The sequence below is a fragment of the Panthera onca genome, chromosome A2 (assembly GCF_046562875.1).
Source record: "Panthera onca isolate mPanOnc1 chromosome A2, mPanOnc1 haplotype 2, whole genome shotgun sequence".
Lineage (NCBI taxonomy): Eukaryota > Metazoa > Chordata > Mammalia > Carnivora > Felidae > Panthera > Panthera onca.
This window is the reverse complement of record NC_138340.1, coordinates 63299723-63313262: the sequence shown is the minus strand read 5'-3', so window position 1 is coordinate 63313262 and position 13540 is coordinate 63299723. Positions and strand designations below refer to the sequence as shown.

Below are 13540 nucleotides of genomic sequence, written 5' to 3'. Positions count from 1 at the left end.
GAGAGAGGGAGGGCCCTCAGGGTTGGGTCGTGAGCAGGAGCTCTGGCCTTGGACTTGCCTGACGTAGCCTGTGTTTGCCTCTGAGACGCTGTGCCAGGTGAGGATGAAAAGGAAGAAACACCGAATACACACAGCCGCCCTCACAGGCAGAGCCCACGGGCACAGGACTCCTGACCCACCTGGAGAGCAGGGGGCATTAACCGGTGTGTGAGGTCGGGTCTCTTCATTGAACACTGCAGTCCCCACACCTCGTTTGTTCTTTTCCCCAGATGTCCGCGCTAATCCTGCGCCTTTTATGAACACCGACGAGTCCAGCCGTCCTCTGGGTGCGCGGACACGGGCGGAAGGAGACCCGGGACTGGAGAAACCACCCTCGCTCGTGTCGCTGGTGTCGTGGGACAAGGTATTGGCGTCTGGGGAGCTCGGGTTTGCTCCCTGAGCAGCACGCGTGTCCGGTGCAGCCCTGGAAAGCCTCCCAGGTGCGGTAGGAGCCGGCCAGATGTGGTTTCAGCCCCATGTGCCACGTCCAGGGAGCGGAGTTCACTTGCAGATCTGGAATCCTGTCATGAGAAGCCGGGATGCGTTCCGGAGACAGAAGTGGGGACGGGCTGCACCCCAGGGGGCTCCCAGGGGGCTCCCAGGGAGCCGAAACCCTATTTGGGGGCCCCGGGGGAGCTCTTTGAAGGCCTCTACTGGTAAGACTAGACTACCTGGACGTCTGAGCAGGTGCGTCTGTGTCTGGCTATCAGAACGGCCCACAGCAGTCGGGTGGAGAGGACAGGACAGACGGTCTCAGTGGCGTGAGGAGGTGGGGAGTGTCCTAGGAGAAGCTGGGGCGCAGCGAGCAGCGTGGGGTGCGGCAGGCCCCGAGAACGAGGCTACCTGTGCCCGATGCAGTCCGGCTAAGAGTGAGCTCTGAATGCTGCCAGCCCAGAGCTCTGCCTTTGTCCTGATGGGAAGGAGCCCCTTCTGCAGAAGCTCCCAGAACCTCCCCGCCCCTTTGCAGAGACTATCCTGCAGCTGTTTCTGGTGCTCCCCATGTGGGTCCCCAGTACTCCTCACAGAGGTTCCCCCAGTACTGCCTATCGTGGCCTCTAGTACTTATGTGGGTCCCCAGTACTTCCCATGGGGTTCCCAGTACTCATGTGGGTCCCCAGTACTCCTCACGGGGGTCTCCAGTACTCTGCATGCATGCCCCCACCAGTACTCCTCACTGGATTCCCAGTACTCCCATGCGTGTCCCAGAACTCCTTATGTAGGTCCCCAGTACTCCTCATGTGGGTCTCAGTACTCCTCATGGGGGGTCCCCAGTACTTCTCATATGTGTCCCCAGTATTCCCCATGAGGGTTCCCATTACTCCCCATAGGGGTCCCCAGTTCTATTCATGTGGTTCCCCAGTGCTCCTCATGTAGTTTCCAGTACTCCCTTTGGGGGTCCCGAGTACTCTTCATGTGGCTCCCCAGTACTTCCCATGGAAGTCCCAGTACTCCTCATGAGGGTCCCAGTAGTCCTCATGGGGGTCTCCAGTACTCTTTACAGGGGTCCCCAGTACTCCTTATAGAGGTCTGCACGCAATATTCTCTACGGGGTCCCCAGTACTCCCCACGTGGTCCCTCGTACTTGTCATGGGGTTTCCAGTATTCCCCAGGAGGTCCCCTGTCCTGTACACAGTACCTCTAAGGGCATTTGTATCTGAGAATTAACCTCTGTCAGCCCATTCTGTTCCCATTGGGAGCTCTTTCAGGCTCAGCTGCCACTTTGTGAAAGTTCACAGGGATCGTTTCAGGTTAATCCGGAAGGATGTCTGCAACGGGGAACTTGTAATGATCTGAGAGCAGGGTTCGGGAGAAGTTCGTTGGGGTGCGTTCCCAGACACAAGTGGACCCTGGTACCGTGGGTTTGTCGTGGACCTGGTGTGGGTGCCCCACCCACACCTGCTCTGGTGACCCACACGCTCAGCCGGCCCTGGGGGGTGTCCCCAAGGCCTTGGACCTCCTGCCCGTTTCCAGGCTCTCCTTGATCTTGAGCCCACCCACCCCTCCTCCCCCAGCCCCCATGGCCCTGCTCCCTGGATCCCCGGGCAACCCAGCCTCGAGCAATGGCCAAGTGGGGCTGCAGACTGGGGTCCTGGACGGTTTGATGATTAGGCGGTTCTGTGGCGTGGTGTTGTGCGAAGTTGAGACTCTGGACTGAGTTTGTAAAATGTTCTGGTGCAGGGGGAGCCGGGGGAGAACGGATAGGTCTTGCCCACTTCAAGTCGTTACAGAGAGTGTTTCCAGTCGGTGGAGCTGGTCACACCACATTAAAAGTTGTGTGCCATACTGTGACGTGTAGGAAATGCCCATCTGGGCATCCGGATGACCTGAATAGATCTCTCATGTGTATGTGGGCTTCGTCCCCAAACCCCTGGACTTTAGTGATAGAGGGCAGGAGCGTGTCTTTTGTTACGTTAATGGAGACTTTAGACCCCTCCCCAGGGCTGGGGGGGTGCGGGTTGATTGCTGGGGCAACCAACCCTGTGATTCCAGGGTTGAAACTCCAGTCCCCCCACCCCACCCCCAACCTCTGGCTCCATAAAAACCCAAGGGGACGGGGTCCAGAGAGCTTCCGGGTTGGTGAGCACGCGGAGATGGGGGGCAACGGGCCCTGGGGAGGCGGTCAAGCCCCATGCCCCCTCCTACACCTCACCTCATGCAGCTTTTCCACTTTTCACCATGTCCTTTACTGGTGAACGGGACTATACGGGTCTCCCTGAGTTCTGTGAGCCTCTCTAACCAATTAAAAGAACCACGAACCGAAGGAGGAGGCCCATTGGAACCTCCGGGTGATAGCCTGGGGCTGTGGCTGGCACCTGAAGTTGCAGGGGTGGGGGGCCTGGCGGACTGAGCCCATCACCTGTGTGTGGGGTCTGACGCCATCTCTGGTAGAAGGCATCAGAAGAGAGCTGAATTCTTGCTGTTATCTGAGAATTGCTTGGTGTTGGGGGTGACTTTGGAATTGGGTCTGGGACCCGTGAAAGATCATAGTTCATAGGTTAAATGTTATGTGAAACATTAATAAGCAAATGTAGTATTCTAGAACAAACACAAATGAGTAATACTGTTTCTTACCCCAAGTGAATGTTAAGGTTGTAAAACCCACTGCTATAGTTCAGATGGCAGTTGGGGGGTGATTTCGGTGAATAGATGTTGAGTTGAGAGTGACAAGACAGGACACACTGGGTGGGTGAGCCGGGTCCTTACTGCGACCTGACTCCTGGGAGACCCGGGGTCTTTACCGAGTGGGGGAAGGCATATTCCCTCCAGCCTTCATGTCTTCAGGACAGAACCCTGAGGGCTGGCTTAGCGCTTTCTGTTTTCAGAGCGTCTTGTTGTCTGGAATAAAATGTGGGTACCCCTGATCAGAATTACGTTTTCGCTATTGCAGAATAAGACATTCGGGGCCCTTAGTAATGCTTGCGCATGGTTAGTACTGTGTCCCACAGCCGCAGGCCCTGTGACTCAGGTGTGGCTGGGTCCTGGGGGGTCACAGCAGGAGCGTGGCCGCCGGCCCTCCCAGTGTGGTGCTGGTAGGTGCTGGTACCGTCCTGCTGGCCGGCCCCACCAGCCTGGTTATCTGCCTGCCATTCCTTGGCTTTCTCGAGTTTGCCGTTAGCACAACTGTTCCAACAGATTCTGCCCGACTGCCCACACTGTATTCCTAGTCAGAAAACTCTTCCTGTCCGGGGGAGAGCACAGCCTGTAAGTTACTACTCAGGCCGCACGCTTTGGAGAGAGAAGGTTTCTAGACATTTCAAGCTGTTCAGAGGCAAACAATGTTTAAAACTGCACTTGCTGAATTATTTTGTGGTCCATGGGCATAATTTGATGGGTGCTGTAAATGTAGAATGCGCACAAATGTAGGTCGAACCTTGTAAATGTTCTTTCACACCTTTGCAGCTACTACGCTCACTTTTCTGAGGCGCTCCTTGGGAAGTCTTTCACAGCCTGACACCCTTCCCTGGAGAGGTGCCCTGTGGTGACTTTGCCCCAGAACAAAGCGCTGCATTTTCACCGTAAGCTTCCCCCCCAAATTCCAGCCTTTATCCAGTTACTCATTACATACCTTTAGCAAGTTTGTCTAAGTTTTTGATGAAGTTTCTAGAATACCACTTCCCAAACTTCATTAAATGGAGCTGCATTTTCCTGCGTCCACTCTATTATTCTTTCTGCAGAAGCATCAGCTGCTTACGGAAGACCCACAGGAAAAGAAAAAGTGGGATTCTCCTGAATTCTGTCTCTGTGGGTGTGCTGGGAAGCTGGCACTCCCCAGGTCAGGAGCTAGGGAACCCTCGGCACTCGCTTCCCTTATGGCCCTAACACTGCCACCGATGCTTGTGGCGTCTGTGGGGCTTGGCCTTTCCCCACCCGGACCTGTGGGATGCAGGGTACCCTACGGTCCCACTCATTCTGAGCTCTGTCTCTGTAGCAAACGTGAGCATCCTTACTGTATCCCAGAAGGTAACAAACACAGGTTCTGCCTGGGTACTGACTCGGAAACAGGCACATATCCCACATCTACTGTGTGCCCATCGGTTCCGAGAATGAAAACGACAGGGCCCTGCACTCCAGGAACTCCCGCCTAGGAAAGCACAGAGCACGATGTAAATGCTGGGCTGCTGGGCTACGGAAGCCTTGGCTGCATCCCTGGGGCCCAGGGGCCTGGCGGGGAGGGCTGGGCGCCTTCTCAGGGGCTGCGATGCTGAATAGGGTCAGGTCACGGGAGAAGTTGGAAAAGGCTTTATGTGCAAGAAGCAGTGTGATGTTTCAGAGGCCCTGCGGGTAGCTGACCAACGATTGGAGTGTACGTGTGGTGAGCGAGGGGCAGAGGTGGAGGCACGAAGGGAAACGGGAGGAAGTCGTCACGGGCTGAATTTAGGTTATGGTCCAACTTAGATTTAACAGGAACTGTATAATCCCCAGAATGGATCGTGATTTCCACTGTGTTCACGTGAGGCCTAAGCTCTTCCCCCCTTCCCCCCTTATTATTATTATTTTTTTACCATCAACACCATTTTAAGGTGTGCAGTTAAGTGGCACTTAGAACATTCACAAGGTTGTGCACTGTCGCTGCTCTCTTGTTCCGGGACATTTTCATCGTCCCCCAAAGGAAATGCCCCATGAACATCTCTCCCCAACCCCTCCCCCAGCAACAACTAATCCTCTCTCAGCCTCCATGGACTAGTTTATTCTGGAAATTTTGCATAAATAGGGAAAGTTGGAAAAGAAACCCTTGGCAGTAAGCTTGTGTTGTTACAAACTAGCTCAGCTGAAGGTAGAATTTGTGGGACCTGCAGGCAGGAGGCTAATGGAGGCCCAGGAGCTGGTGGCCGTCCCTGCCCCTGTCCTGTTCCCTCTGGCTGCTCCCAGCTCATGGCACCTTCCAGACTCAGGGAGGGGGGCTGCCTTAGCCTGAGGGGTCGCATCCCCAGGAAAGGGCAGGGCCCGCCCCCGGTCAGCAGGACTGGCAGGTGGCAGTGGGGGTGCAGAGAGGCCGGGTGCTGGGCATCTGTCAGCCTTGGCCTTGGCCCTCGACACCTTGCTGTGATTTCCTCTGCGGAGCTGAGGTCTGGTACTCAGAGCAGGTGGAGAGTGTGCATGGACGGTTCGGTGAGGGCCTCCCGAGAGGGGAGGAGCTGGGTTATTAATTGGCTGAAACCACTTGTGCTAAACGTGATGTCAAGAATAATTGAAGCTTGGGCACTCAGTGTGAGGATGGTGGCTGCCTTTTATACATATGCCGAGTGGCACACTGTCAGGGCCGGGGCTCTGAGTGTGGGCCGGTGAGGTGGCAAGCCCTGGAAAGGTCTGACGGCCATGCCCCCGTCCGGCTCCTCCCTGCCGTTTGGCGCAGGAATCGTGGGTTTTGTCACAGGAGGCGGCGGCCCCGGCAGAGCGGAGGCCAGCGACGCATCTTGGCACCATTGGCCCCAGGTGCCCGGTTGTGCCCACCTAGGCCCCGAGTTTGCCAAGCCCTTGGCATTGCCTTTCCTTCTTTCTCCTGCTTGGTCCTGCTTTGGCTCCCATAGCCCCTCCTGCCCCGTCCTAGCTCCTGGCTCCTACCGGTGTCCCTAACCGAGCCCCCCTCCCCGCCTCCCTGACCACCACCCTAGCAAGGCCGCCATGTCGGAGCCAAGCTCCTGCATGGGCTTCCTGGGGCCACTGACACAAATCACAAACCTGGTGGCCTAATGCAACAGAAGCTTGTTCTGTCTAATTGGTTTTCCAGGGCCGAAATCCACCTGTTGGCAGGGCCACACCCCCGGGGGCTGGGGGCAGGGCTGTGCCTTTTCCTGGTGCTGGCCAGCATTCTCGCTGGTGTGGCCGCACACCCCAGGGAGGAATCTCTGGCTTGATTTTCGGCAGTCTCAGTCCTGTGGCTGCAGGAGGGTTGGGATTCCTTCCAGGCGATAAAGATCTGTAAGCAGCTCCAGCTAGGAGTTCGAATCTCTGAGCCTCTCCTTTCCTCCCCCTCGCATCATCCAGCGCAGTTAGAAGCTGTCAGCCAGTCTCATTATAGACGGTCTGCGACTTACGATGGCTCATCTTGGGATTTTCCACTTTACCATGGTATAGAAACCATACGTGTTCCATAGAAACTGTACTTGGAATTTTCCCACGCTGGTGACACTCTCTAGGACCTGAGCATCTCCCAGGCAGCCACATGGTCACAAGGGTCAGCAACCGAGGCCCTGACCACCCTTCTGCTCCCACACAGCCGCTCGGCTTCTCACCTTCAGGTCCGCATTCAACCAGTTACATGAGACATTCCACAGCTTATTATAAAATAGGCTTTGTGAGAAGAACGTTTTACCTGCCTGTAGGCTCATGTAGGTGTTCTGAGCACGTTTAAGGCAGGCTAGTCTCAGCCGTCATGTCCGGGACGGTGGGTGTGTTGAATGCATTTTCCACTTAACGGTCTTTTTAACTTACGATGGCTTCATCTGGATGCAACCCCCTCGTACGTCAAGGGAGATCTGTGCTGGTCAATTTGACAAAAATGTCCTATGGTGCCCATCTCTTGTAGGGATTCCACAGGGGCAGACAGTGGCAACACTCTGCTGACTCGTGTCTCTAGAGTCCATCCAATGTCTGGATCTAGAGTCAAGTCAGAAGATGTCCCTTGGGATTCTTGCCTCCCACGGCCTTTTTCAATATGGTAGCCGGGCTAACACTTCCATATCATTGGTCAGATTATGCCACACTGGTGCCCAAACCTGCATCTCATTCAGAATGACATGCAAATTCCCATCCAACCTCTCTGCCTCCCACATCACCCCCTGCTCTCCTGGCACCCGCCACGCAGCCGTGGCCAGCTGGCCCCCCAGGTCCCCAGGAACGTGGGCTCCGCAGGAACAGAGGACTAGCCTGCTTTGTTCTCCGCCGGTTCTCTACAGCCCAGCATGGCAGGGGCCAACCGCTAGTCTGTGAATGGAATAGTGTTACTTTCCCTAATTTACCGAGTTTTTGTAAGCAGCTCTCAAATAATTGTTATCTTCCCCCTCGCAGAACATTCTGGAAACAACTGGTGAAGCGCCATTAAGTGTGTTCAGTGGGAGAACAGGGGCTGCTTCGGATCCAGGCGACAGTGCCAACAGGTATGTCAGGGAGCCCCGGCTAAGCTCTGTTCTTCTGTACACGCACGGGGCCTTCCGAGGACCCGCCCGGGCCGGGGTGACGTAGGGGGTGCCGCCCGGGGTGCGGGAGACCACAGACAGCACGCAGAACACCAACCATGATGGAGGAAAGAGGGTCTCTTGTTGCCAGTTGAGAGAAATATGACCAACCTTCCCCAGCACGTTGGGAGCCATCCACGGGGGCACCGTGAAGACTGGGAACACCTCGGGCCTTGCCAGGGTCAAGGGCACTAGACCCTGTAGTGGGTGCAAAACACACACACTTTAAAGCAGTAGCATTAGATGGGCCTTGAGCACGTGATGCGAAGTGGAATGAGCCAGTAACAGAGGGACAGATGTTGTGGGCGTCCACTTGCACGAGGTCCCTAGGGCAGTCAGGTTCATAGAGAAGGAATATAGGGGAGGTGGGGGAGACCCAGGCCAGGGTTGGACCCGGCAGCCGTCAGGGTGGCAGTGAGGCCCACAGGACCTGAAACTCCCTGGGCATTCCCGCAATGAGTATTTCTCCCTTCCCATGAGGGCACGGGTGCGGTCCTTAGAGGTTTCACACACGGACAGTAAACGTGGGTTACGTGGGTTGGGCTGAAGTCCAGACAGGAGGCAGTGGAATATCACGTGGGCCAGGACCTTGGCTGGAAGGCCAGGTGAGCCGGGAGCCGCTGTTTCCTGCCCAGGGTTGAGAGCACAAGAGCCAGAAGCAACCTTCCCCTGTCCGAAGAGAAGGTGCCCAGCCCTGTACCTGACGGGGGATGGCTCTGAGTGCCCTGGGCCTGAGCAGGGGATGGCGTCTGAATTCCCTGTACCTGAGGGGGGAATAGCATCTCAGTTCCCTATACTTGAGGGGGGGTGGCTCTGAGTGCCCTGTGCCTTTGGGGGGAATGGCGTCTGTGTCCTCTGTACCTGAGGGGGGCACAGTTCTGAGTGCCCTGTACCTGAGGGAGGACAGAGTCTGAGTTCTTTGTACCTGAGTGGGGGATGGCGTCTGTGTTCCCTGTACCTGAGGGGGGACCGCATCTGAATGCCCTGGGCTTGAAGGGGGGTAGAGTGCTGAGTGCCCTGGGCCTGAGGCAGGGTCAGCTCTGGGTGTCCTGTACCTGAGGTGAGGCAGCTCTGAGTGCCCTGGGCCTGAGGGAAGACAGCCCTGAGTGCCCTGTACCTGAGAGGCCTGGGCACAGTTCCCCTGTGTGGCTCACCGGGCCAGGTATATGGGGTTGTGACAGGGAACGTGATGGGGTCCCTCTAAGAGGGCCTCATCCTTGCTGGCTGTGGGTCACGGCCCTCACATCCCTTTCCCGGAACCTGTGAATGGGCCAAACGCAGTGGGCAGTCGTCCTACACTGGAGTAGCCACTGTGACCTCACAGTGAATGCCGCGGAGGCCTTGTTCTGCCTCAGGGCAGCCCACTTCCCCTGGATGGCAGAGCACCTGTAGACGGTGACCTGCCTTCCAGGTGAGCCATCTGAAGCGGGGTCCCATCTGGGGACAGATTTTAGTCCGTGGCCTTAAATAAGCTCCTCGTCAGCGAAACTCATCCCGGAACACTGGTTTGGCCTCTACCTACAGGGCACCCTGGTGTCACCCGGACCACCAAGCAGCAGGTGCGGGTCACAGGGGGGCCCCCCAGGAGAGCCGGGGAGAAAGTCGTGTTCAGATGGGCCCCATGAGCGAGGAAGCGTGGCCGTCCTCACTGTCCCTTTTCCCTTTGTGTCCAGAAACAACCGGGAACCTTCCGTTACAATCTCCAGCTCCTGGAGCAGCCGTGGCCCGCGCCCCTGTCGCCGACGGATGTGTGTGGTTGGGAAAGTGAGCAGTGCCTTCTGTGGTCTTCCCCAGGTGGGTGTGTGCCCGACACGGCCGACTGTCTCCAGAAACCTGTTGGTGGGGTCAGGCGGCCCTGGGGCCTGTGGGCGAGCCATGTGTCCAACTTCTGGGCCTTCAGACCCCGCTGAGGCGGTTGGAAAGCACAACCCGACTGGATCCTCAATAAGGAAAATGTACAGCACGTTTTTGCTGTCGGCCAGAGGGCCATCGCTCAGCTGTCCGCTTTGATCATCTCTGACCCCGCAAATTGGTAGTAGCTCAGCCGGGGAGCAGCGTGGACTCGGGGTGATACGGGTTCCCCAAGCTCCTGGTGGAACGTGCTGGAGGGTGTCCCGGGCGCTCTCTTGGCCGGGGTGCTGGCAAGCGTGAATCCTGTCCCCCTCCACATGTGCGGTGCACGGGGCCGGCCTGCGCCAGCCCAGCCGAGTCAGGGAGCCCTCGGCCTCACCGGGGTGCTCTATTCGCCGGCTTTTTGACACGGCGGAAACCTGGAAACCGGTCCTGACTCCAGACTGGGCCACATCATCACCCCTCACTCCTTAACCTCTTAAATCCCAGTGCACCCGCCCCGTGGTGGGCTCCTGCAGTGTGACGGTGGGGATCCCCTCCTGCACCACGGGACGGCAGCGCTCTGCAGAGGACGTGGCCCCAGACCTGCTTCCAGGGACTGACGTCACGTCGGCCGCTGTCACGATGGGGGCCCCGGTCGGGGCACGTGCATCCGCTCAAACCAGCGCCCCGATTTCACATTCTCCCACCTTGCCCAGAAGGTAGGGGAAGGGTGGCGCAGAGGCCACCAATTCAGGAGCCACACCCAGCGAGCCGGCGACTCACTGTCTTCCTGTCCACCTAGCAGTGATTGTAGTTGTGGCCAGCGCCTTGAGCCTCAGCGCCCTGGACCACGCAGGTGGCCACCGTTGTTCCCACCGCCCCGGCCCCCCCCCCCCCGCCGCCAGCACTTCTCACCAGGTCGGTGATGCGGTGCTGCTGGCCCTGGGACCCCACTTTAGGAACCAGTGAAAGTCAGCCCTGCCCTCGGGTCCCGTAGCGCTTGCTTCTGGGCGGGCTGCTCCCCTCCTGTCTCCGTCCCTCCCGGTCGACCATCATGTTCTCTGAAGCCGTCCTTCCTGTCCCCCCACAGCTCCCTCGGCCACGATGGCTCGGTGTCCTGGCCTCGTCCCAAGCAGCTCTGTCCCCTCGCTCGGTGTCTCCCCGAGGCCATCTCCGTGCAAGGTCCTGCCGACGCAGTCGATCCCACTGTTCGTTGCTTCCCAGAAGCTGACACTCCGGCCCTTCTGAGTCTGGGGTTCCGGGTCCAGGTGGCTTCCGATGCGAGTCTGTGTCTACTCCTGGATTTCGGGGACAGCTGTGGGGTTCAAGTGAGGATCCACGACGTGTCCGAGGGAACGGCAGTCACCGCCTTCCACCAGTTTGGGAAAGGTGGGTGGTCCAGCGTCCGTTTAGAGCACGGGCAGTGGGTGCAGACTCGGTGACACCCCACGGGTAGCCCCGGCCACACTGGGCCAGAGGAGACCCTGCTCCTCCTGGGGCTCCCGCACCCTCCGTGTCCTGGTAACACAGGCTCGGGGGCTGCACCGAGCCCCCCCCGAGCACTTTCCCTCTCTGCGTCCTGCCGGCCCCGCTGCTACCCTTCCCCACATAGGGGAGGCGGGACAGGGGTCTGTCCTGCTCGCACACCTGGGGAGCCACGTGACTCTCCCCAGGGAAAGCTCTGAGCCACCGTGTGAACTGACACTGTCCTTCAGGTGGGTGCACACGCGCATGATGCTGCACGCTTCATCGTTTGTACTAAAGTGTCGAACACCTTGCATGTAGGCAAAGTGACAAAAAACCTCTTTCTCCGGACACCGTGGTGCTGGGACCGTGCTGCCCGGAAAAGGACCGAGTCCCCAGCGCCGGTGTGGGGGGCGGGGTGGGTGGGAATTCTGACCTTTTCCTGCTCGCCAGCAGCGTGCAGCTTCCCGCTTTCTGTTTATCTTTTAAAATTATCTTTTGAACTTGGGACATCCTCATAGTTCAAGCCCCCACCTTACAGAGGCATGTGTGGTGATGGGTGTCCCCCCTCAGGGACCCCTGCTCTCTATCCCTTAGGCCCCTGGTACCCGCACATGACCCTCTCTCCTCCTGAACACAGATGAGCGCGGCACTCGGAGCCCTGCTCCCCGCTGGCACACACACCCGGCCACGTCTTGGAGCTCCTCCCGCGTCCCCACAGGACGGGCTTCCCTGCCCTGCCACGTGCAGGGTGCACATTAATGTGCCCGAGTCTATTTAACCATGCTTTTTATCCGTACACATCGAGAGTTCTTCTAATCTTTCAATATCACAGACAACACTGTGGTGACTAATCACACGTGTGTGCCATTTTGCCACTTCAAAGAAAAGAGGAATTGCCTCAAATGCTAAGTGCGTTTGTAATTTTTTTTTTTTTTTTACTTATTTTTTGAGAGAGAGTAAGCAGGGGGAGGGGCAGAGAGAGGGGGGACAGAGGATCCAAAGCAGGCTGAGCTGACAGGCTGAGAGCAGCGAGCGCGATGTGAGGCTTGAACTCACGAACGGTGAGACCGTGACCTGAGCCAGAGTCAGATGCTCAACTGACTGAGCCGCCCAGGCGCCCCGGGTGCGTTTGTAACTTGACGGTTGTTACTAAACTGCTCGCAACAAGGGTTGGCTGGTTTCTAGTCCCCAGAGCAGCTCTCACTAGTTATTAGGTCCGACCGTGAGAAAGGGCCAGCGTCTGCCGTATTGTACCCGGAATAGCACTTTTGTGGCTCAGCTCCCCATGGTGTTCGTATGAGCACTTTCAGTAATTCCGAAGATTAGCCCTTTGTAGGTGATATAAGCTGCAATAGTTCTTTTTCTCAGTGTGTCGTTTGTGTTCAGGCTTTGCTTAGCGTTGTTTTTGCTTTTCATGCAGAAATTTTAATTTCTATCAAGTATACTCTATGTTTTCTTTTATGGTCTCTGAGTTTTAGCTCATAGAGAGGACACCCATCAGGTGTTATCTTCAGGTTGGTTGTCGTCGGGTGTGGAGAAGTTGCTGGTATTCGCTATTAACGTTGCACCGTTCTGTCGCTCTGAGTGGCCACAAATCCTTAACCGTGAAGCGTATTCTTCAGTGTTTGTCAGTCCCGTAAACATTATTTACAAGTAGTGATATGCCAACCCCATACCCCCGGCCTGACACCTGTCCTTCCCTGTCCTACTTAATCACCTTGGCTGGGACTTCCTGAACAGGGGGCCTGAAGGGAGAGGATGGCGGCATCTTTGTCGCGAGATGCTTTTAGTGTCGTTTGTTAAACTGGGTGCCAGACTTGGGACCGATGTAACTTATCAAATGTTAAGGAAATTTTCATCTTTGCTCTTTTATCAAGGACTTTAAAATTTTTTTAATTTCAAATTCCAGCTAGGAGTTGAATACCCGTGTTATGTTAGTTTCAGGTGTACAACATAGTGATTCAGCACATCCATGCATCGCCCAAGTGCCCTCCTTCATCCCCAAAACCTGTTTCCCCCGCCCTCCTCCCTTCTGGTGACCATCAGTGTGTTCTCTTTGGTTAAGAGTCTGTTTCTTGATTTGCCTCTCTCTTTTTTCCTTTGTTCATTCGTTTTGTTTCCTGAATTCTACATATAAGTGAAACCATATTTGTCTTTCTCTGACTGGCTTATTTGGCTTAGCATAATACTGTCTAGTTCCAGCCACATCGTTGCAAATGGCAAGATTTCATTTTGTTTTATGGCTGAATAATATCTCATTGTATATATGTACCACATCTGTTCATTCACCTGCTGATGGACGCTTGGGCTGTTTCTGTAGTTTGGCTGTTGTGAAAATGCTGCAGTAAGCATAGGAGTGTGTGTATCCCTTTGGATTAGTATTCTTGTATTCTTTGGGTAAACACCTAGTAGTGCAAATGCTCCATCATAGTGTAGTTCTATTTATAATTTTTTGAGGAAGCTCCATACCGTTTTCCACAGTGGCTGCACCAGTTTGCGTTCCCACCAACAGTGGAAGAGGGTTC

The 13540-nt window shown here is 56.2% G+C and overlaps 1 protein-coding gene across 2 annotated transcripts in view; it reads left to right on the top strand.

Annotated features, from left to right (window-relative positions):
- Positions 1–13540, top strand: part of PKD1L1 (polycystin 1 like 1, transient receptor potential channel interacting) — a 133523-nt gene that overhangs the window by 18310 nt on the left and 101673 nt on the right. The window contains exons 3-7 of one of the 2 annotated variants that reach the window (XM_078442613.2): positions 270–403; positions 7549–7637; positions 9389–9509; positions 10056–10267; positions 10639–10937. In XM_078442613.2, the coding sequence (XP_078298739.2) occupies positions 270–403; positions 7549–7637; positions 9389–9509; positions 10056–10267; positions 10639–10937 (855 nt within the window). Of the gene's footprint in view, positions 1–269; positions 404–7548; positions 7638–9077; positions 9275–9388; positions 9510–10055; positions 10268–10638; positions 10938–13540 lie in introns of those variants that run through there. The other variant, XM_078442612.2, reaches the window with a different exon arrangement.